The sequence below is a fragment of the Accipiter gentilis genome, chromosome 8, assembly GCF_929443795.1.
Source record: "Accipiter gentilis chromosome 8, bAccGen1.1, whole genome shotgun sequence".
NCBI classification, from domain to species: Eukaryota; Metazoa; Chordata; class Aves; order Accipitriformes; family Accipitridae; genus Astur; species Astur gentilis.
Genome location: NC_064887.1, coordinates 40,370,283 through 40,394,478, shown reverse-complemented (window position 1 = coordinate 40,394,478; position 24,196 = coordinate 40,370,283). Strand labels below are relative to the sequence as shown.

Sequence of the window (24,196 nt, the reverse complement as noted above, 5' to 3'; positions counted from 1 at the left end):
GAAATTACACTCTCCAGGGCACCACAGCCCTTACAGTTTCTACAAGCACCAAAGCTCTGATGGTTCTGCATTTCCTTTCAATGCTGCCAAAGGCACAGAAACGCTTTGTGTTGCCTTACGGTGGTCACTCTGTCCTCTACCTCTGCACTGTTATTTCCACCGTCCCCCTGCTCTTTGTGTAATGCTCAGCATTCCGTTTGAGGTTGGACACACATCTTGTAGAGTGCTCAGCACCTTGCAGATCCAGCAAAACAAGCATGGGGATGTGGTGGATGGAAAGAAATGATTCAGTGAGGCCCATGGGAGCAGAGCCAAATATAAGTATGGCCTTTTAAACTGATGAGGACCTTCTCCAAGGAGACACTCATCCTCTGTGGCTTGAGGCTTTAAAAACACCCAGCAGATTGGGCCAACAGAAAAAAAAGCTGCAAAGCAATCCCATATGAATCCTAGAAAACACCTTGACAACTACTGGCTACCTTATATGTATATATTTATGGGTTTTAGCCCTCTGATACCCTCCCAACATGTCCTTTGTAACCAGCCAGAAATACTATTCTAGCAGAACTATAGGAATATGATAATTGCCCAGATTTCTAGGCAGCCTCTACATCACCAGTCCCCAGGCTGACCTTCAGCAAGTCTGGATACATTGGAGAACCTGCAGCTGAGCCAGTACACTTATGCCAACGATCACTTTGTCCATTCTCTCTCCAAAAGAGGTTGTAACCAGTGCATGATGCAAACATTATAAGCCGTTTTTCAAGTCATGTCTTGGCAGTGCCACCTACACCAAAGTCTCAGCAAGATCCTTTCCTTTCTCCTACTTTTTACCCATTCTCTGTCATTGCTTCTACCAAACGACACATCTGCTCCTTTGGCGCAGCTGCCCAACTCAGCTACTTCTGTAATTTGCCACCGTCCAGTTGCTCCTACTACCTTCCTACCTACAATCAAAAAAATTAATCATTCCCAACCTGTAAGATGAGGCCATCCTGTTCATACAGCCTTCGCTCACACTGAAAGGTAGACCAGTGATCAACAACACCAAAGGCTTCAGCCTCACACCAGTCATACTGCCAGTAGTTCATTCCTAGTATTTTCTTTGTCTTGCTGGCGAGAAAGGAAGGCTCTGGACGCTCCTCCTCTTCAGCAATCTTTCACCATCCTCTGGGTCTTCCTTAACCCATGGAGTTCCACTTGATATTCCGTGTCATGACAACAGCACTGGCAAAGGCTGGACAGGTAATTTCATAATCCAAAGTCGATGGGTTTTCTAAACTTCTTTAAGACGTTGTCACAGTCAAATTCACACTAATGACCAACAATCCCTAAGATACTTGACACTATTGATCAGCGGTATCCACATCATTACAATACGAACAAGAAACATCACCCAGAGAAATCAAAGATGGGAAGGCTGAGAGATGACAGCGAGCTGGCCAACCAAGCACCGAATCACACGACGTGAATTTCCCTGTCTCCTGGTGAATCGAATGCTCCTACCAATTCACAATTTTTAATTGTTCCTTTTCATCAGCATCCAATGGCAGCTACTTCTGCTCACTTGGGAGTTGGAGAAGGGTGTAGCCAAGTTATACCCACCCATCCTCTTCTCCCTCCAGCTTCCTGCGACAAAAACTTCTTTTGATAGTTCCCCAAAAGGCATAAAAAGGAACCAGTTTTACTTAACCCTTCCCGTTTTGCAGTAGGTAGTTTTCATTCATCAGTTGAAGCTACCATTTCTCTCCTATCAGGAGACCTCCCACGTGCATCATATTCATGTACATGAATCATGAGTCCCCCTTCCCCAATTTAAAATGTCAGGATCCACCTACCAAAGGAAGAGACCAGCACGTGGCTCCTCCGCCCTCTCCCTGCATTAGCACTCCCTCCACCTCTTCTCTGTTGAGCTCAGTAGCTCATTTGCAGAGATGCCTTTAAGGACTGTTTCATTTTCTCTTGCTTTTATTGACACATCAAATAATGACAACAGGATATTATACTGAAGCAAACACCAAACTGGCATGAAATGACTTTCTTGCGTAGCTAAATTAAAATCCAAATCCCATGTTTTAAAGCTTGCTTATTCGTAAGGCTAACACATAAAATATCTATGGCCTTTATCAACACAAAGTCCAGCAACAGGTTCTCCCCACTAGCTCAACGAGCTGATTAATAATCCTCTCCCTCATATAAAAACCCTGGCTTAAAATACATCTACCAGTAAAGCAGCTCTCTTCTCCATGGAAACGGCATTCCCAGCTGTGCATACGTTACCTGCTGAGACGCTGGCACTGGCTGCACTACCGGAGCTTGGGCTGATGCAGAAGTGTGAAGTGCCACAGAAGCTGCTGAGTCTGATCCACCCTCTGAACTCTGCATGCTCACTGCTGGGGAGAGCAGAGAGGAGATCAGCCAGGGAAAGCACAGCTGTACACCGCAGCAAACGCCCGAGGAACCCGTGCCTAAAAGGAACAAAATCCCAGTGGAAGATCCAGGGGAAGTGCTAGGAAGGAAGGTAGCTACCTTCCTACACAGAGGACTCTTTTTAGTCTTGGAGCTAATTTTAATACAGTATTATATTAAGAAAAAAGAAAGTTGCACAATTGTTCCACAGAAAGGAGAGGGAAGGAACAGAAAATGCTCTTCTAAATATAACCGAAAAGTAGCATTGGAAAATTATTGTGTCATAGTGAGGATAACTTCAGATCTGGAAGAGTAAGAACATATTTTAAAAATAATTTTTTCTCCCCCTCTGCCTTATCATGTTTAACTACTGCAAAAAAAAAAAATTAATCAAATCTAAGTACACGCCTGGAGCTTAGGTAATGCTTTCATTTGGAAAGTGGGGTGGTCAATTCGGGTTTATAATCACAACCGATAATCAAACATGAATAGCAGAACAGTGATTCACCATCATTTTAAAACTCCCAAACCACCCCCACAAAGAACACCTCCATCCTTCCACCCATGCCCTTGCCCCAAAATCCCATCAGCCTCACCAAGGTCCCCAAACACAGACACGCCATCACCCTCCGGTCCTGCTCCTACGCTGCAGCCCTACGGAGTTGAAGCCCTCAGCATCTTCAAGTCACTCGGGTGCCCCGGTCCCGGCACTCAACCAGCATTGCTCAGCCACCTTGGGAAGCATCCCAAGGGCCACACAGGAATGTCCTGGGGATGGAGAGATGGGACGAGAGCAGGGCTGAGCGCCTGCCCTGCAGCACAGGTTCTCCATCCCCTGGATCTCCTCGTTCCCTCATGGCACTGCCCCGGCACCCCGTGTCCATCCTCCACGGGACACGGGACATGTTAAAGCCCAGTTGCCTGAGGGACACCAAGGGTTGCTGCGGTGGTGCTTCCCGAGAGCAAATAATGTCATTTGGGGTTTTTTGATGTAATATGGAGAGGTGGGGGAGCCTTTTTTTCTCGGTTTCTTGTGAAAGTCCCTGTTTAAAAAACTATTTTAGGAGGTTTTCTGCTGTCACTTCAAAAGATTCAGAAACATCCATATTTTGAGCAGTGTCATTTCTTTCTCAGCCTTGCTGCTGAGTGTAACGTAGCCTCCAAATAACGGCATGAAATCTATTCTGTTTTATTTCCCTTCTCCATCCAATATTTAAACTTTTTCCTCAACTTTGTACAATTTAAGAGGCAAAAGGAAAAATGAGAAACCGAGAGACAGTGCACCCTGCTCGTTTGATAGCTCTTTGCGGTAAAAAGAAACACAAGGGGGAGGTGAAGTTACAAAAGTTACCTGTTTATTTGCCTTCAGCCACCGAAAAAAACCCCAAATATTTAGATTCTTCACAAAACAGGTTTTTAAGACTTTTTTCCAGTCAGTGCTGACGCCATAGTCCCATGCTACCCATTAGCAAATTATAACAATTACTCTCCTGACTTCCCCGAAACCCCACAGCTTGCATGCAATTTTCTCTTTCACATCATCTTTCTCGCACCCAGGAGAAAAAGTAGATACAGAACCCACATAGTCACTGCTCCAAATACAGCTACCAGCTTAATTTAACAGGCCAGAAACAAGGCAAAGAAATTTAGTCACTATTTATCACCATCCGGAGCCCTTTGTAGCCCTCAAGTCTGCCTGTAGCAGACGTGCACAACCCCATTCCTTGCAGCTCCACTATATAAAGGCAGCACCTGCTTCTCCCCATCACTGCCTCTGCATAGTTTTTAGCCAAAACCTCTTCGTGAGAAGATACCAGTTGCAATAGCGCTGTGCGATCATGAAAAGAATAATTCTTGCAGTAAATTAACGAAATAGCCTCCCGCCTGTTTCAGCCCCAAATTATTTGCAACTAAACATTTGGCCAGCACTGTTGGCAAAGGAGGCAAGGTTTATAAAGCTCACGTGAAGATGCTCAGGCAGAAGAGAGGGGTCACTTTTAGCATACATGTTCTCCTAACTTTTGCAAGAGTGTTTTATCGTCTATCGTTTGTGCCCAGGGCTCCAGTTCCTGGCTTTCTAGGGTTTTGCGAGTGGAAAAATATAGCATGGTGAGGTTGCAGAAGAAAGGCGGTTAAGTTGCCAAATATATTTTAATGATCTATATGAGAATGATTCTGGCAGGGTCAGATCTTGGCATTTCAGGTCTCTTTTCAAGTGTAGTTATAATCAGAAAAGGACACTCAGAAGAGATGCTCTCTCAAAATTACCACCTACTCATCTCTGCTGATAAATTTTGTCTTTTGTTTTCCCTCAGTGACCAAAAGAGAGCAGAGAGAGGCAGGCAGGGTAGAAGATGAATTGTCTGCTGCCAAAATAAATTATCAACATTATTTTCCGATTTGTTACAAAATGCAGGCTCTGTTAATGATGACAACCAAGCCAGACACAAAGACTCCGATGAAATCTGCAGCTGGTACTTCCAGACAAGGTAGACAGACACAGAAGTACTAGACCGTCAAGGCACACATACAAGACTTCTTATTGTTTTGTTTATCAGTGAAACATCCTGGATAAAGAAGAATTTCCCATTAAAGCCATCCTGTGCTTCCTGAGAATTGGAGAGACAGATACATGTGCACCATCTGCTAATATCAATTTGCGCTGATGAAAAGCTGACAACGTAAACAGAATTCCTACACTCTGAGAAACCACCGCAAGGTGCTACAAAGCTTTGGCGACGTCCTGGGAGCACAGCTACCAAGTGAGCCGGCATCCGAGCCCGGGCTCCAAAGGATGGATAAAGCATCAGCTTTCAAGGAGGAAAGGAAACGTGGCAACCAAAGTCTTCCTCTTCTCTCTTCTCGGTGTGTGCAAAGTAAGGAACACCCTTGTAGCTCCTCAATGAACATCAGCTGCTGGAGCTCAGCCATCCGCTTGCACAGCTCTTGGGCAGTTCTGCCATGTCCCCAAAGCCAATGCCCATGAGAGGACTCGCTACTCTCCTTCGATCTCATTTTTCACCTCCCACAGGGGACGCAGGTTTTACAGTGTTCTTGATCATCCTCTTCTAACAGAGACTCAGTGGCTCAAAAGCGAACCCTCCTGTTTCGCAAAGATCTAAGATTTGCTGCCTGCCTCTTAGATCTGGTCTAAGAAAGAGAGGTTGATCCCAGCCGTGCTTGCTTCCCACTCCTGTCTGGGGGAGAACGCTGGAGCTCTCTCGCAGCAGAAGTGACCCACAGAAGCTATTAAAAGGTGTCTCGTGGCTTCTGACAGCCTGACAGCTTGGCAGCCCCCCTGGTACCGGGGAGTTTGCACACACTGAGAGGCTAATTAGTAGTCAACAAAGCTGCTGGTGGGTCACAGAAAGGATGAGCAGCCACAGTTGACTTTCTCAGCTCCAGGGCTCCTTACCGGGTTAAGAAGAGCAAAAAGACAAGTCAGTTATTATGCCAGGGGAATGAGCAGACGGGACCTGACCTTGCATAAGGAATAAAATCGCCGTGAGAAGGTCCTTACTTAAGACATTGGAATTTCAGGTAGAGGCAAGTTTAAAAGTCTGGTTGTTCAACGTGGCCGGTGATGTCACATGCAGCATCAGGACTGTGGAAAGCATTGCAGAAATCTGGATTCCAGGTTGCATCATCACTGAATGAATCAGGCAGATAACAAGGCTGCTGCCTCTGGAAACCGTCTGTTTACACACAGCTATCTCTGTATCCAAGCAAACAGCGGTGACAGGAAAGGAAATACAGAAAAAACTAATAACTTCTGGGTGCTATTTCTGGTTCTGCCACCAGCTTGCTCTGTGACCTTGAACAGGATGCTTCCCCTTCCCCACGCTTCAATTTTCCCACTCCTAAAAAAGCCACAATACTCCCCTAGGTAAGGTATTTTTTGAGCACTGGTCTCAGAGGGCTGTCAAAGTCTGAATGCATTTGAGAAAGACAAGTAGTAATATTGCAAGCCTTGAGGGCTGATAAAAACTCCAGTTGTCACCGTTTCATTCATAAGCCACGTTGCCTTCATGTAAATAGCCTTGCCTTTGTTAATCTCTCCTGTGTAAACCAGCTCCAAAATGCTGGGAAAACAGAGATAAGAGAAGCATTTCAAAATATTTTCCACATTCAAATTTGCAGCGAGACGGGGGAGAAAAGGAGGGGGCAGCAGAAGAATATCACACAGCTTTCTCCTGCGAGTCGCCTTCGAGTGCCGAGAAGGGAAAGCAGCAGCATCCTCTGCACCAGTCCCCAAGCTCCCAAAAAGAGCTTGGGAAAGGAGGGGGGCTGATGCAAGAGCCCCCCGTAGTGAGAAGGGTGCTCCTGGGTGCTCGGTCTGTGCTGCAGCCCACGAGCTCTGCCATCCAGGAGATAAGGAGGAACAGCAAGTATTTTTCCACAGAATGTTTTAATATAAACGATCAGCTCCTGAACACTCAAACAAAAACGTTTCAGAGCTAAATGCCGAGACCTCAAACGTCTAATAACTGCGCTGATCAGAGCCAGAGCAGGGAGTCCGCCCCAGGGAAATATTTGGTTTATTTTTCTTTGGTGCTCTGGTCCTCACTCAGTGGGACATGGAGGCACACAGCTAGCTGAGCACCAGCAGCCATCCCAAGGGCTCCAAGACTTTGAATAAAAGAGGATTTAAGTCCCTGCCTTCCTCAGGCCCGTGGTCGCTTTGGTTGTAATTGTGGGTGTTTTTATACTAGAAGAAAATGCTTCACCATTTGAAGTGAATGTAGCTTCCCCCCCTCCCCATTTTTATTTTTTAAGAGCTGTCTTACATAAATCTGGGGTGGGACTGGCACAGCCTTGGCTCTTGTGGGGTATTTAGGTCATGTATTTACATTTCTTTATTTTTTGAAGGTGAAAATGTAAAAGAGATTAGCTACACTACACCAACAAGCAGTGAATGCCTTTTTTTAATCCAGAATAATCATACAATCATATTAGTGTTGCTTACAAAATACTAATATTGTTACTGTTTGAGTGAATCACTTGCTCATTTGAAGACAAAACATACCATTAACTATTTTATTTAATTTGCTTTTCAAAGATTACCTCGTCATCCTTTAATCTTATTTAAACTTTCTAAATTCCTTTATTACATCTTTTTTTTTTTTTTTTTTCTGGCAGACCTTTTGAAATAGAATATAATACTGGGACAAAAATGAGGGAAAGGAAAATGTCTTTGATGAGTTTTTGGTTGCCGTTTTTTATGGTGAACAGTCAATTATTTTACCTTTGGGACAAAGTTTCTCACAGCTACTTATATCTAAGCTTCCCAGTAAACCTTGGTGGGTGTTATTACCTCTATTGAGTAAGTAAGTAATTCCCTCTGTTTGCCATTTGTAAAAACTTCTCAAAGAGGATTTAAATGTGGGGCATAAAAATCCACCAGGAAAATGACTGCCTTGAAGTACAGCAATCAATGGTAAATCAGATTTTTGATGACTGAAGGATGTACTTCATGACTTTCATTTCAAATTAAGATATAAAGGCAGAAAAAGTTTATTCTTCCAGGTGAACCTGCCATAATTATGCTTGCCTTTTTTATTAATGAGATTTAGTATATCCAACAGCCAGGATGCTCAGCTGTGCACAGTTTGTGCTCCAAGTTTTCTTTCTGTTCAACGGATCTTGGGCTGACCAGGGGGTAAAATAACCAGGGAATCACATACGGTCACATTTCCATATACAAGTTCATGATACAGCTATGAATTTTTTATACAAATCTCCTGATACCTGGTATTTTACTGAGAATAATGGGAAGGTTGTAGTTCAATTAAAAAAATGAACTATTTCTCATCCATAACATTGACCTGCTAGGATCAAAATTCAAACCCAAGTTTTTGCCATTTTTTTGTTTGGCTTTGTGCATTTTTTGCATACTTTGAAAAGAAGGCTTACATATAAAAATAGTTATTTGGTTTCTGGAACTTTTATTCAGGTTTAGTTGGCTTGGAGCTTAGATAAATAGGAAAACCAGAACAGCAATAACTGAATTCAGAAGAAATAAAAATGCCATATAAGCATCACATTCCATATGGGCTCTAAGTGGCATTTTCTCCCCTGACTACAGAAGAAGGAACTATGGTTTTTACATTTAATAGATTCAGTACTGAGAATCCTCAACGCTCTCAAAAGTGACTGAAAATAATAAAAGGAATGCAGGGAATAGCAGCTTTTGACTTTCTTTCCTAGCAGATGCACACTATCCATCAACTTTATCCACCACACTCTATGCCACATTTATTTTACTAAAGAAAACCTTCTCTAAATATTTTCCATTTCATTCAACATTTTTGGCTTCATCTGTATTTAATAATTTGCCCTGAAAAGGCATTAGCTGTGTTTTAAACAGAGCACAGAAAGGAAGTGTTTGGTTCTTTGGAAGAAGAAACTTTTTTATCTGATGTGAATGAAAATGCAGCTGAGTGAATTACACCACCTTAGAGCAGGACTAAGGAAAATACTTGTATCAAACCCAGCTTGCCTCCTGCCTCCACATGCATCTTTTATCCTCGCTGGGCATTCTCCAAAGCATGATGTCTGCAAGAAATAACAGGCTTTCCCCTGAAATTCCAATCAGGAAAATACTAATTTTTTTTTTTCCATTGCCCAAAAAACTCAGAAGCCAGAGGAGCACACCAGCAGGCACTTGCAGCCTGCCAGCACATGGCTCTGAACCGAGACCAAGGGCCAAGTATGCGCCCATCTTTGCACCCTCTTTGGAAAAACATGATTCCAGCTCACCTATCCGTGAAACCAAAAGAAACTCTTTGCTTTTGGATGGCTGAGCCAAAGAGAACCTGCTCTGAGCCAAAGAGAACCTGCTCTACCAGCATCCCCGTTTAGGAGTTCTCTTTTCCTTCAGACTGTACAAGGGATGCTCGGAGAACAAAGCTCCCAACATGGCTGTTAGCAATGGCTGCAGCTCAAAGCATCTGGAAGTCTGGCTGCTTAGCACCTGAACTTAATCCCTGTCTAAAATGTTGTACAACCGGCAATCATGATACCAGCTTGACTTAGGAGACCTACATTATTTCCTGGGTTTTTAACTGCTGTAAAAGCCTTGGAAGAAGAGCCTGCTATTCCGGCTTTCAGAGGGAGCCAGAAATCACAGGAGCAGGTTAGGACTGGACGGAGTCTTGGCTCATCAAAACTTTGGCGTCCGCACCAAAACCCCTCATTCCACGCCGAGGACGGTCCGTAACGCCTGCAGCCACGCGACACAGAGCCTGGGATATTGTGGGATGGTGCCCGGCATCCCTACTAGCAGCAATAAGCGCTTGTGTCCTGTTCGCATCCCGAGGGCTGGAGCAGCATTTGCCTTTCACAACCAGCCCCTCCTAAACCGGCATCCCCTTCCAGCAGAGGATGGGGGAGAGGTTTGGGCCATCTCTATACTCGGAGCAGCGTGAACATGCCCTCATCCCCATCGCAGCTGAAAGCGAGCTCTTCCAGACGAACAGGAGCTGGCACTAAAGAGTGTCCTGAACTGCATGTCATAACCTTTAGCCTTTTAATAAGCAGTGGTAAGTGGAGGGGATGGAAGGGGGAAGCAAACATGACAAGGAACTTGATAATAAGCTGATTCTGGAAAGGCTGCTTATTACATTGCTTCAAAATGTTATAAACAGAGAAGGCACCAGAGCTTTCCACTGATTAGGTTAAATTAATTTAAACCAGAAGCAAATGCAGCTTGTCTAAGAGCTCTAGTTACCTGGAAACACAGATAAACCCAAAACACGCGTTTCAAGGGCAGCAGGCAGTATAGCTGGGTTTTTTTCAGAAACCTGGTCCTCATGGAAAAATACAAATTTGGAAATGGCTTTTATTAGCAAGTTAATAATATACTGAAATACAAATATACACTCAGTCTCTAATTAGATTTCATGGAATCAAGTCAAGTAATATACACACACACACGTGTAATTGTTGCGTAACAGCAGTTCACTGATCTTTGCTGTTTCTTTAAAAGTAACTTTCAGACAGGCAGAAGAGAGAGAGGAATGTATCTGTGCTGGCTGTATAATTTGGAGTTTCCTTAAGAGTCAGCTGAGACTGAATAGCAGAAGCTGTGATGGTTTAAAGTTGCTGGCAGCAGCCTGCGCACAAATCCCACGTGCATGGATCTCAGACCTGAACATGGGCAAAGTAACGTTGCGACCCTCCCTCCCATACAAAAACCTGTGCTATTTTCTTTTTGGGTTAATAATACGAATACTCTTCATGTGTCAAAAGCCAGGACTGGATTTCTTCAGATCCGAATGCATCCCTTCTGGTGCTCAGAAATGCAGGGGCCAGCCTACAGCCCATTTACTGCCGTGCTGCATTTCACCCTCAGTCTCCCAACAGACTTACCTGCACGAGTCCCAGCTGTTTGTTCTTAAGAAAAAGTTCCAGATTTTTAGCCTAGCACAACCCTGTCAACAAGTGCTTGAAACTCCTTGTTTCTATGCTAGCTAAATCTTGACTTCAGAAAAGTTTTGCTACAATGATGGCAAATAATGCTACCCAAGAAACGACATCTTGGTATTTGCTGAGCAGCAAGGAAGCTTTCACATCTGGAAAGAAGAATTAAAAGTCATACACTACACTGTAGTCCATGTCCAGGCCCTTCAGATACCAGCTGCAACATATGCATTGGTGCTAGCTGGTGAAAGCAAGCACAAGTTCAGGGCTCAAATTAATAATTTTCCCATATTTTTAGTATGTGCACTGTACAGGTTCTCCAGGGCTGTGACTCAACAGGGGAAATACAACATGTCAAGCAAAAATCTGGCACAAAAGCATTTCAAAGGTTCCTTTCTAGGACAAATGTTAAAGTTTCAATTGTCAGCCAAACCACAACATCTGGTTACTCGACCCCTGTGGTCCGTAGCTCTGCTATCTGCATGCTCCCAGGTACCTGTGTACAACTAATCCTTCCCCAACTGAATTGGGCTCATTTTGGAACAAGGAACTGCAAACCTTGGTACTCAACCACATTTCTGCAAGACCCGCTTTTATAGCTTGACCTATGGCAGAAAACTATGGAATACGTCACTTATTTTAAATTAATTCCAAGAGATCAGCTTAATTTAAACCTGTACGTTCATCAACCCTCACTTTTTACTTGTTTAGACTAGACAATCCTTTCAGTGGTCTTAAGGTTAGCCAGCCTTTTGACAATGTAAGTGTGAAGTAGGAGATTTGCTGCAGTATTTCATTTTGATGTAGGGCAGCAGCAGCAGCCATTTCCATCACGTCTATCCAGTGAACAGCAGAAACAATCACTGCCAACACAGCCGAGTATATTGTTATTTATTTACATAGCACCATTCACAAGCATTGTGGTGCTTAACAAAGTTAAGCAGAACAAGCCACAAACATAAATGGTGGCTGTTCAGAGAAGAGACGACTTTGTCCCAGATTTTACAGCATCAGCTGAGTCCGTGCTCCGGAGGTCTCCAGAAGAGATTCCACCATGGGGTGGACTGAAACATGGCATGAGGGGATAAACAAGTGAGCACGAGCGTTACTGTTGCTGTGGGTTTGTACTGGAGAGTTTGAGAAGCTAGAAAGGAGAGCTGGAGCAAGAAGAGAAACAAGAAGTGGTCACTTTTCCCCTCTGAAAGGCAGATAGTGCCTGGGCAGGCAGGAGGAGGAGGAGGAGGAGGAGGAGGAAGAAGGCTTTGCCTTCTCCTGGTACTAAGGGCAAGTTTCTTTGTCCCTCTCAAACATCTGCATGAGCTCCGACCCCACTGTCCTGCTGCCTGCGCACGAGATGCTCTTCCAGGCTGTGCTAACTCTGCACGCTCCTGGGGAGCATTGTCCTGAGCAGGGACTGGTGTTACTGGGGAGGAACCACCACACAGGTCTGGGCTCTGCTCCTGCATGCCACAGAAAATGGAGTCTCACCCTTTATGTGATGGTGCTGTCGTCCCACAAGTGGGGTCGTTTACCCGGTGTGCGAAACGCCAATACACACAGAGCGGAGGTATTTTATCCCAATTCATGTTTGTGCAAAGATGGGGGCTAGGTGGTAATCCACAAAGCTAGCACCCCCCATGCCTAAATGGGCAAGCAATTTATACCGTTCGGTTACACATATTTAATTTCTAAAGTTCTTCCCCCAAACTATTATTGGTAGTTACTTACCTACTAGCACAGTTTCTACTGAGATGAAGTTTTCCCCGCTTCGAATTAAAGGTCTGGTGTTCTTTTATTCTACAGCATATGCTCAAGGAGAAGGGGGGGTAAGTCTTTTTGGTCTGGAGTTGAGTCGGCGGTCATGATCTCCTCCTGCCACCTTTACCTTTCCTCCAGTTATCGAAGATTTTGGCTGACTTCCTGCCTATTAGCAATTACCCAAGTTTTTGGTGCCTCCTGGGGCAGAATGTTCTCTTCTTATCAGTCTTTTAGTTCTTCTTCAGGGGCACAGTGGCTAGCAGGGCATGCATTGGTTATACAGAGGGAATCTTGTTTCACAAGACCTTTGTGGCCTTTTTAAGGTGGCTGAAGTACATCATTTCTTAAGTACATCATCTCTTAAGTAAATCAGTGCCACACCAAAACACCCTCATGGGGATGTGCAATCTTTTCTCACGTGAGTTTGGGATTTGCTTGTTGATGATTCTGCTTCTGCTCCCCAAGTTCAAAATCCGCATTGCCTACGTGCATTTGCAAGTGTGCTCAACGGAGCCACAGGCTGGCATGGGGGGGGTATCTCAAAACTAAACTCACAGTTGTTATTCAACTGTTCCATCGCAGTATTCAGTGCATGTTTCAGCAAGTAATGGGACAGAAGTGATTGCTTTCCAGACCAGTGCACTGCTACCAGTGAAGAAGGGGAATGAGCTTGGTTTTTTTTCCTGTGGAAATTTAAGGTTCATACAGCTATTGGTGAGTGGTACTGCAGACTCCAGGACTAAACAAGACCCCAAATAGAAGACACAAACTACCTAGAGACATGTAATTCTTCCTGGAAAGGCAAAGAAATGAGAAGCCTGTTTTAGATGCCCTAGAAACGCAGTTTGGGAATATGTATTTGAATATTCTGCACTCGGAGAAAGGCACTGCTGTATTTTTGGTGAGGACAGTAATAGGACAGACCGTATTCTAGATGAATGGGGGAAAATAAAGGCTTGCAACAGCTGTACACGGCTCTAACAGTTCACACTCTCCCAAAGAGAGAGAATTGACTGTTACCGCACTAGAATTAACAGAGTTCTATCTTGTTACCCAGGCAATAAATTCCTGTGGGCAGTGTTTTTGGCCTGGAGACACGAGTGGGTGGCTTTCCGACAGCCCTGTCGGCCCACTAAACCTTCTGTACGTAGTCTGGCCGGAGCGGGGTTCGGAGAACACCCCCAAAACCCACTTACGTTTATCCACCCGCTGAAGCGGGCAAGGCAAAACCTGCCGTTCTAAAAACTCGTCATCCTCCAGCGCTGGGCTGACGGACCAGGATCGGGCATAAACTCTTATCGAGCCGAGCGGGAAGATTTAAGTTCTTTTGAATCGTAAAGTAACTTGGAGGGGGGAGTTGACTTTGGTCCTCGGAGGGGTTCCGCGGGCAGGGGGGACCCCCCGCACCCCGCAGATCCATGAGAAGCGCGGTGCGGGAGGAGGAAGAGGAGGATGCTGGAGCCGGCGGGGGGGGGATGTTTGGGGAGCAACAGCGGTTGCCATGGGCAACGCGGTCCGCTGGCGTGTCCAGGGCGCGTCGCTAAGCAACGGGGGGAGCGCTGCCCAAACCAAACATCGCCGCCCCCCCCCCGCCGCCGCCGCCGCCGCCGAGGCACACTAAATATGTCAGCGGGTATTTTCAGAAGCCCGGGAGGACTGACAAATAATTTCTTTGCTATAGTAACCGGGAGGGAGGGGGGAGGAAGGGGGGGAGGACTGCGGGGTTTGGTTTTTTTGTTGTTTTTTTTTTTTTTTTTTTTTTTAATTGTGATTTTTGAATAAATGGATTAACAGGCTGGACGGTGTTCTTCAAAGCAGATGTCCGGGAAAAAAACCTTTTTTTTTTTTTTTTCTTTTTTCTTGTTCTGTTTTTAAAATTATTATTAAAGAGTTAACCTCTTTTGGAGACGGTAGGAACTAGTCATTACGCAAAGCCCCATGTCCCCAGTTCGCTGCCCTGGGAAGCACTGCACAGGCACCAGCATCGCACGGCCAGAGCTACCCGCAAAAACCCAAGTCCCTGAGCAAGTACTCTTTCAACTTTGGGGTTTTTTCTTTTTTTTTCCCACCTATTTGTAGATTCCTAGAAGTTTCCCAGCAGAATTTAGCAGGTAAGCTAAAGCAGGATTTAGCTTACTTAGAACAGGTTTGTTTTTCTTGGTGGTATCTCTGAGCCTGGGGAAAGGTGGTCTGGCTGGGAAATCAGTTTTCAGGAGAGAACTTGTGTGGTTTTTGAGTGTCCTCTAAGTTGACAAAGAGGAGTAACTCACCAGAAAGATGTTTTTCCCATGTTAATGGAACTAGAAGAACTAATTTAAATTCTCGAATTTGTAATTTTTTTACATTAACATTTGAGACAACTAATCCTAAGCAAAAATTTATAAATGCTCGGAGGATTTTAAGGGAGAGCTTGCTCTCTGTGGAAATAAAGACTAGAGATAGGCTTTTGTTGGGCTGATGGAAACAGATCATTGTCCTGGGCGCAGTGGTATGATCTAAAACATAAAAGTTCTGCTGTGCTTGCTAATCATCATTAAGGCCACATGCTGCTGTCACAGGTTCCCAGATTCAATAGGAGCAGAATTTGGGCAGAATTTGTCTCTCCAACTTTTAAATCTAAGCTTAGGCATTGGCATCACATCAGTTCACCTTCACAGTGATTAACAATAAAGCTTATCACTGAAGTTGCTGATTTCCAAGTGTGGGCACTGCCACAGAATTGCAGCAAGGCATTCACGTCTCTGAGGCAGATGTCATGAAAAGCAGAAATCACTCATCTGCCAGAGAAAAAATAAAAAGTCATAGTACTGGGCCACTTTTAAAATAAGGTCTTTCAAAAATTCTGTTCTTTGTTTAAGGATTATTTTTTTTCCCAAACTATTGCTGACCTCAGCCCCCAAACTACTCCTTGGTCTTCTAGCATTTGATTGCGTTTATCTCCTTCTCAGGGGGATTCGCATGCCTCTTGCATGAGAACAGTAGACCCAGGAACACTTTGAAGGAGGCAGCTTTTCTTGTGATGTTCAGAGCAGCATTCAACTGAGAGCAGACACTCGTGCAAGACAGCCAAGAGCTCGGCATAGCTTGGTAACTTAAAAATGACAACTGAAAATTAAGAAATGTCAGAACTTGAAGAATCTGCCCAGCAAAGGGGTAAAATACGCACCATTTGCAGCTGTTTGAAGTGATCTGGTAGCATTTGCACTCATTACACAAAAAAGTAAACTCAAAACAAGCTCCTTTACTTAAAGGTATCCTTGCCCATCCTACATATTGCCTTACGGTAGACTTCAGCATTGAAGTCTCCAAGCTGTGTGAAACATGGTTAAAAGATGCTTTAACATTGCAACACTTTGCCAAGTAAAGGACTTTAATAGATAATTCTGGCTAAGAGGAACATCTCTGCCATGACAGCAGAAGCAGCATAGATGAATGTGACCAACTTCTTGATAACTCTGGTCTCTATGCCAGCCTGTGAAGCAAGCCAAAACTCGCTTTCTAGACCCTCTTGCTCCTTGGTCCTTCCACCAAAATTACTAAAGCGATATCTTTGCTGGCATCGATCCAAGATCTATCAACTCATTTCAGAGTGTAAAAGAGGTTAACTGCCTTGAAAGAGGCACTATTCTTATTCCTTAAGATGGGCAAATTAAGTCCAAGATTCTTCTCATTCCATTCCTTTCTGCTAAGTGCTCTCGTTCCTGCTTTAATATGCTAAAAAGTTACTGCTGGGATGAGGAAAACACATTGAAATTGAGAGCTGACACCTCTCATCTCAAGTTAGGATGCTAGTGGGGGGTTTTAGGGTTTCAGCTGCTAGAGTCCTGTTACTCCCACAGAGCTATGCCTGGCAAGAAAAAGGTTTTCTAGCTTTCCAACTTTTACTGACAAAGTAAGAAGAACCACCCAATTTCAGAAAGTCACTATTTAAACAGCCAGTCTTCCTTATTTTTATCTCCTAGTGGGTTTTAATCCAACCTTATACTTTTGGGAATTTCTGGCCTTATGGGGGAGGGAGCAGTCTATTTGCAATCATATAGCAGCTCACCCCCCCCTTTTTTTTCCCCCAAGTATCTTTCTACTTTTGCTTTCCAGAAAATGAAATGTACATCCACTTCTTGCAAGCATGAGAGCAATGTTAGAAGCGTTAAGTGTGACTGCAGGAGCTATTTCCAGTCAATACAGCATTTACTGCATGTGCTGAGCAGTATATTGAAGAGGCCGTGAAATGCTAATGATCTCCAGGCTGCTAGAGATACAGTCCTAAATAGAAGGAAAAAGTCTCTTTTGAGAGATTTTTTGCCCATTCCATCTCCAGAAACCATACAAAACTTTAACACCTCCCTTTGGCTACAGCTTTCCAAGTTACACTTGAAAAACTGAAAAGGAAAAACAGATGGGGGTGGGGGAGTGGATAGAGATGATCCGACAGAGCTAAAATATCCATTAGTGGTAAATTCCACCATCTCCTCCCCCTCCCAGAAAAACGGACTGCATGGGTCAGATTCCACCCGCAAACCAAGAAACCAGCTCCAACCACATTCACTCAGACAGCCCTTTTTATTCTCTTGCTTGTCTAACCGGCTGCTAGGCAACCTGAGGAGCATTGCTGCTCATATGCATTAGGTATTAACTATTATTTCATTCCTTCCCCCGTATTTACAAAAAGGCAGCAACCTCAATTCACAGCAGACTGTTCTTTTCCCAAAAGCTAATGCTGGCTAAACTAAGCTGGAAACAGAGTTAGAGCCATGTAAGGGTTGAATATACCCACTTTAGCTATAGGATGCTCTCGACGTAGGTGCTATGGGGTGCATAGAATTTCCAGCACCCAGCATTAGCCACCTACCCTAAGTGCCCTCGTTAGGGACTGGAGAAATCATTTTTGGTATACCAGGAGATGCAGCTACTCTGAGCCAAGCTCTGGAGGTAACTGCCTCTGTGCTCCCTGCACTGAGAGTCTAAAATCCTGATTTAAGCTTAGTGCCCAGAGTGAAGCAATGCAAACATCCCCACTGCTCCTGCTTCATCCAGCCCTCGAATGGTGAGAGGAGTTCCCTTTGGAGGTGGTAATCTGTGATATCTCCTGCCATAATAAAGCCCTGATTTTGTCAGGATGGGTCACAAAGGTGTAAAGCAGGGGAGATGGACAGCACAAAGGATGCTCTTGCCCTGCCTGGGAAGCTAAGGTGGAATTTAAGAAACTACGCAGCCTGCAAGGCTTTCTGCTCCCCTCCCTCCTGTCAACCAGTTCTGCAAGTAGCATCTCCATCTTTGCCAAAGGCAACTCTTCCAGCAATTGCAGTAGACATTTTGCCTGAAGAAACAAAAAATCAAAACTGGGACAGGACAAAAGAAAGCAGCAGCTGCCAGTGTTTAGAAATGGCCGGGATACTTCAGCTCAGCAAAGAAATTCAGCGACATACTTGGCTGCCCTTGAGAGCCTGGTCCCAAACTTTGGTGACCCTCCTGTATCGAAAGTAATTACCAGAACGACCCTTTACACTAGAGGAGGAAGGTGCTGCTAAGGACACTAAGGCCTCAGAACAACACATTTTTCACCTGCAGGAAGACTCCAAAGGCCGGAGAAGGAAGTGGCAGCACACAGCTGGAAGCCCTGGAAGGAAAGGCTGCTGACAGGCAGAGCCCAGCAATCTTCCAGCTCAGTGACATTTTTGAGTAATTACAAAACCTTAAGATCCATTATAATGTTAATTTGCTGGCTACTTGTTGTGGAGAAGTGTAATTAGATGTTTTGTAGCTACGATGCAGACTGGAAGGAATGCTAAGAATGCCTCCGCTTGCAAACTAAGCAACAGCAGGAAGACCACGAGCTGGAACAGAAAGGAGCATCCACACACCTTTAGAGCCTGGGAAGGAGTCCAGATAGAGAGCAGGTCCTGGTATCAGAAGGTCCTAGCATTAGAGCCCCTCTTCAGATGCAGAAGGCTCCACTGCAGTCAAAACACAAGCTGCCAAGCAATGGCAATGTTCAGCCAAGCCACCAGCTAGCAAGCAATGAGAAGGTCAGGCATGCTTTGCTTTACAAAGTTAACGCACTCCTCCTCTACGCGTGCATCGGATCAGGGACTAGAAGGGTACCGCTCTGTATCACACCTCGCATCGCCATGTTCTGCACAAAGAAATTAGTATTTGCCTCAACTGAGAGTATCCTACTGATTTATGTCACCATCTTAATTGAAGTTTTCAGGCTAAATGTTTCCTCCAAGACAGGCCAGCCAGAAAATGTTTCGTTTTCAAATTAGGAGCTATTTTCTGGGTTGGGGCTGCACTCCTAAGTAAGGATAGTGGGCTACAGCTGAGGATGACAAAAGCTTTTCAAATTAAAATGAATCTCTTCATACACAATGGCTCTGCCCATTTCACAATTAAGAGAAGCAATAATTGTGGGTTTTGGTGGGTTTGGGGTTTGTTTTTTTAACACTGATGTCACAGCACATTTGGAACCAGAATCAGACATAATTTCATTTCTGAAACACACCTATTAAAAGGACTGCCAGATTTGATATAATTTCCCCCCCGCAAAATCAATTGATTAATTGAAAACTAAATTGGAGTCCCTAAAGCTTTGTAACAGTAAACTTCATGTAACAGTTTTGTAATTTGCAGGTGGAATTACAAAAAAGTACTCATTTGCAGTCTAACGCAAGTACCTAGTTACTCTGCAAAATAATATTTTTAAGCTATCAATAGTATCTAAATTATTCAGGGCTGGAAAAAACCAAATCCATGTCCTCTAGAAAGGAAAGCCATCAGCTGCTGGGAACAAAGTAACTATTCTCCTAAGGCCAAATAATCAGCAAAGCAAATACTAGTAGAAAAGTGCAGCACCATTAGCAAAGAGAAAAGTTTTCTAGGAATACTCTTGCAGTCAAAAAAGTGCTCTGTAACAGAGCAAGTTTTATATGATGCAGTATTTTACAAAGGAGCAGAAAAGGCAGAGTGAGGAGCAATATCCTCAGCATCACCATTTATTTTCTCCTGAGTGATTGCACGGGACAATGAATCGACCTGACAAAGTGAGTAACCGCAAGGCTCAGCGCTTGGGACACCTGCTTATTCTTTTTTTCATATATTTTTCACATGGCAACAGCCTGCCACACTTGTTCGGTCAGGCAGAGTTTAAATGGCGAGAGACCCCCTCCACACAGGACAGAGGGTCTCTCCTGTGCCACTCCATCACCGAAATGCTGTGCTCTTGTGTTCATCTCACCACGATAACCTGCATGGTCTCAGTCCCTCATCTGTAAGTCTTGCACAGATTTTAATTCTTAAATCATATGAATGAGATGACGGTGATAGAGGACGAATCGTGGCTCTTCTGCCAGGTTCCTGAAGGATGGTGGAACTCTCTTGGCCACCCAGATGTTTGCAAATTCACACAAAGAGCCTAATTAACAGTGCAAGGATTAACAAAACTTGTTATTGTTATAAGCAAGGTCAACCTTCCTCACATTGACACCGCAGCCGACTTTTGTATCAAAGCTGCAAAAGCCAGGAGCAGCTATTTTCTTTCTGGAACAACTAAGGAGGTGGGAGGATGTGTCCGAGCTGTAGCACCTGGACACCCGTGCCTCCAGGAGCACCCGTTGAACACTGTGGTTTTGAGCACCCTCCAGAACCGCCTAAAGCATCAACCCATTCTGTTTTTTGCAAAAAGCACAGTGCAAGAAACATGGAATTGCTCTGAACCATCAGCAGCAACTTTTCTCCCTTATTCTGCTGCAAAGAACAATGAAGATTTGTCATTACATGAAGTAGAGGGAGATCAGTCTGAGACACTAAGAGCCATGACCCTGCTCTTCTGTGTGGGCTGTGAAGCTTTCAATGGATTTTTCCGTAAGAGAGATTGCACAGGTGGCTTGATTAAATCACCTCAAACTGATTCTCCTGTCTGAGCTGTGCAGCTTCAATAGCATCAGAGGAATCAGTCAGCATTCATACCTTCCAGTGGTATTGGGGATTCACTTCTTAAATTATGAATTGTTTAGCTATCGACCCATTACCGCTGTCTCTTAATTTTCCTTTCATTGACTGAATTGCATAAACCTGTCTTTAAAAAGAAAGCCAGAAGATGGGATTGAGTGCACCCTCAGCAAGTTTGCCGATGACACCAAGCTGTGTGGTGCGGTCGATGTGCTGGAGGGAAGGGATGCTATCCAGAGAGACCTGGACAGGCTGGAGAGGTCAGCCCGTGCAAACCTCATCAAGTTCAACAAAGCCAAGTGTGAGGTCCTGCACGTGGGTCAGCGCAATCCCAAGCATAAATACAGGCTTGGTGATGAAGGGATGGAGAGCAGCCCTGAGGAGAAGGACTTGGGGGTGTTGGTTGATGAGAAGCTCAACACGACCCAGCAATGTGCGCTCGCAGCCCAGAAAGCCAACTGTATCCTGGGCTGCACCAAAAGCGGCGTGACCAGCAGGTCAAGGGAGGTGATTCTCCCCCTCTGCTCCACTCTCGTAAGACCCCACCTGCATTGCTGTGTCCAGCTCTGGGGCCCCCAACCTAAGAGGGACATGGACCTGTTAGAGCGAGTCCAGAAGAGGCCCACCAAGATGATCAGAAGGCTGGAGCACTCTCCTATGAAGACAGGCTGAGAGTGTTGGGGTTGTTCAGCCTGGAGAAGAGAAGGCTCTGGGGAGACCTTCTAGCAGCCTGCCAGTACCTGAAGGGGCCTACAAGAAAGCCAGAGAGAGACTTTTTACGTGGGCATGTAGTGACAGAACAAGGAGTAATGGCTTTAAACTGAAAGAGGGTAGATTTAGATTAGTTATAAGGAAGAAATTCTCCACTATGAGGGTGGTGAGGCACTGGAACAGGTTGCCCAGAGAAGTTGTGGATGCTCCATCCCTCAAAGAGTTCAAGGCCAGGTTGGATGGGGCTTTGAGCAACCTGGTCTAGTGGAAGGTGTCCCTGCCCATGGACCCAAACCATGCGATGATTCTATTAAGATACAAGCTAACACTAATCTCACCATTCCATAGGGCAAATCCCCTGTTTGCAGCATGCTTCCCCAAAGAGACAAAGAAGAAAAAAAAGACATTTATGAAGCGGAGAGAGGACAGGTCAAGGAGCATTAACTATGGATGAGTTTTGGCACTGTCAAATGAAACATCAGTTTATTCTATTACTTGAAGTATTGGGACTGGGGTTTCTAAAACATCCCTACTCGGCCCTTTCCTACTCCCTGACTCATAGCTCTCTCATGGGCTATGATCTGTAGGTATTTATGAGCCAAACGTGCTTCGAACAACTCAAAGCATTTTAGAAAAAGCTTCCAATATCTCTGGAGAGCCTCAGATCAGCAGGTAGCCAATAAAGACCATTGCACTGCCCATTTTAAAAGCAGAATGATTTGTTCTCTTAAAAAACAGTTAACCTTTTCAGGGGCTCCTTTATTTACCGAGAAAAGATTTGGGTGGGGAATAGAGGGAAGAGTTTCTTCAGTGCAGCCAGATGGAATTCCAAATCCAGACAGTTTAGTCAGGGAGCTAAGGGGAAGATGTCAAAACATGCTTTCGATTAACGTAATAGCACAAAACACAACTGGTTTAAAATACTATATACAAACAATTACTGTTCTGCTAACAGACTTTTTGCCAATACCAGTGATTTTATAACCATAGTTAGTTTAAACCAACAGCAACAGAGTTGTAAGTCAGCAATATGGTATTTTATTCTTAAATATTTGCTTGGGATGCTACTTGACATCAGACTTCAGTCAAAATAAACTTCAGCAAAGTCAAAATAAACTTTAGCAAGTGATATGTTAAATGATCCCATCTGCCTGTTTCAAAGGCAAAAAGTAGATTTTGTTAATCCTGAATTTTCAGTTCAATCTTCCAGGACAGAATGGTCAGCTTCTGTTCTTTTTTAGCATGTTGTAAATCAGAAGTGAATGGGTTTAGTTAAGTGGTATAGGTCAGAGTAGTACATACAATCAACACATTAACACCAGTTTTTAAAAATCAAGTATGACAATTTTCTTAGTGGTGAAGTTCTACTTTCTGCAGATGGAGGGGAAAAAGAAAACACCATCATCTTCTCTACATCTGCACTTATGTTGCTCAGGCAAAAAGCACTCCAGTAGAAATAATGCACATTGTTCAGCTGAGCATTCACATCAGATTTTTTTTTTTCTCCCACAATTGCTATATGCCAAAAAAGTCAGCTAGCTCACCCTCCAACACTGACATGAAACTACAGAGGGATCTTTCAAAGACACAAGTCAAAAAACGGACTCAAAGAAGTACTACAAGCAGCTTATATTAAGTTCACAAGAGACATTGTTGTCTCTAGGAAAGAGGCAGTTACAGCAACAATGCCAGAAGCCAGTTGCAAAGAGAAAAAAAAAATTAAAACAAAATTGTTTGCAGCCTTGAACTTCTGTGAGTGTATGCACACGTGTCCAAGCAAGAACGTTGTTTGTGCCTCTGCAGTGGGAAAACACTGACTGTTGTTATAAACTCGTACAACAGTATCAGTACAGAGATTAGATTACCTTCCAAAATAGGTTTTCAACACACTATTGTCTCAAAGGAATAAGACACTCAACTCGCTGTACCCCGCTGAGTAAGATTTCTGGGAGGTGAAGAGGGGGGCAGGCTTTTAAAATTAAAATCCTCTGTTATTACATTATTGGACCATATTATCACATACCTTCTTTAACTGATCAGCATATGCTACTGCTGATTTGGGGGAAATTTATGCTTCCAGGGAATAGGCAGTAACTCAACCATTACCTTTCTGATGCAAGAAAATTAGTAAAAGTTTTATAAATCTGATAGAGAAGAAGGTATAAAAATTATTGCAGAGAGGCTACAGGCTATCAGTTCTTAAAAACTTTCAATTCACCGTTAGTCTAGGATGGCTATAAGCCAGAAGTGTAAAGTAGAAATTAATCCATAGACAATTTACTTTTCTCCAGCAGAAATACTGCATAATGTTCTGGCTAATCATGTAATTCAATCCTCATATATGAAGAAAGCAGTTAGAAATCAGGAGATGCATTCAAAATGTTCACCGTGGAACATTCTGTTGTCCAACATCATAATATAAATTCAACCAAGTAGCTGCCAAAATGAAAGCTATCACAAAAATTCCTTAATGATAGACTAAGAAGAGACTCATCACCAAAGTATTAAGTAATTCTTCAGGGAACATGAATAAGGATTGCAATGTATGATGTATTAATTTAATTATTTGGTGGCATTTAAGGAAAAAAGCTTGAGTTTTAAGGACCTGAGGTTAGAATACAGCTGGAAAAATTCAATCCACGACATAAACTGTCTCTTCAAATGTGCAAAGAGAGGGAGTGTCACTGAAACTATTCTGTGTTTCTCATTGGGTACTGTAAACAGAGCAACATGGAAGAACAGAGTTTAGCTCTTCATCTTCTCAAATATTTTGTTCCAAAATTCACTTTTTGACAGCACTCTACATGTGTGTTCACTTGGATTGTAAAACAGACTGAAGAATGATAGTGGAGTCACTTCAGCAAGAAACCCCCCAATTCCTCTTTTCCCACAAAAACATTTCTTCAATTAAATAATTTTTCCAGGGGTCGGTTAGTTGTTTTCCCTCTCT

General features: G+C 43.9%; 1 protein-coding gene across 11 annotated transcripts in view; it reads right to left on the bottom strand.

Moving 5' to 3' along the window:
- Positions 1-24,196, bottom strand: part of RFX2 (regulatory factor X2) — a 62,429-nt gene that overhangs the window by 27,687 nt on the left and 10,546 nt on the right. For 3 of the 11 annotated variants that reach the window (XM_049807971.1, XM_049807973.1, XM_049807974.1), the window contains exon 1: positions 978-2,273. In XM_049807971.1, coding sequence (XP_049663928.1) covers positions 978-1,091 — 114 coding nt within the window. In that variant the 5' untranslated portion in view covers positions 1,092-2,273. The other 8 variants (XM_049807982.1, XM_049807976.1, XM_049807977.1 and 5 more) reach the window with 5 other exon arrangements.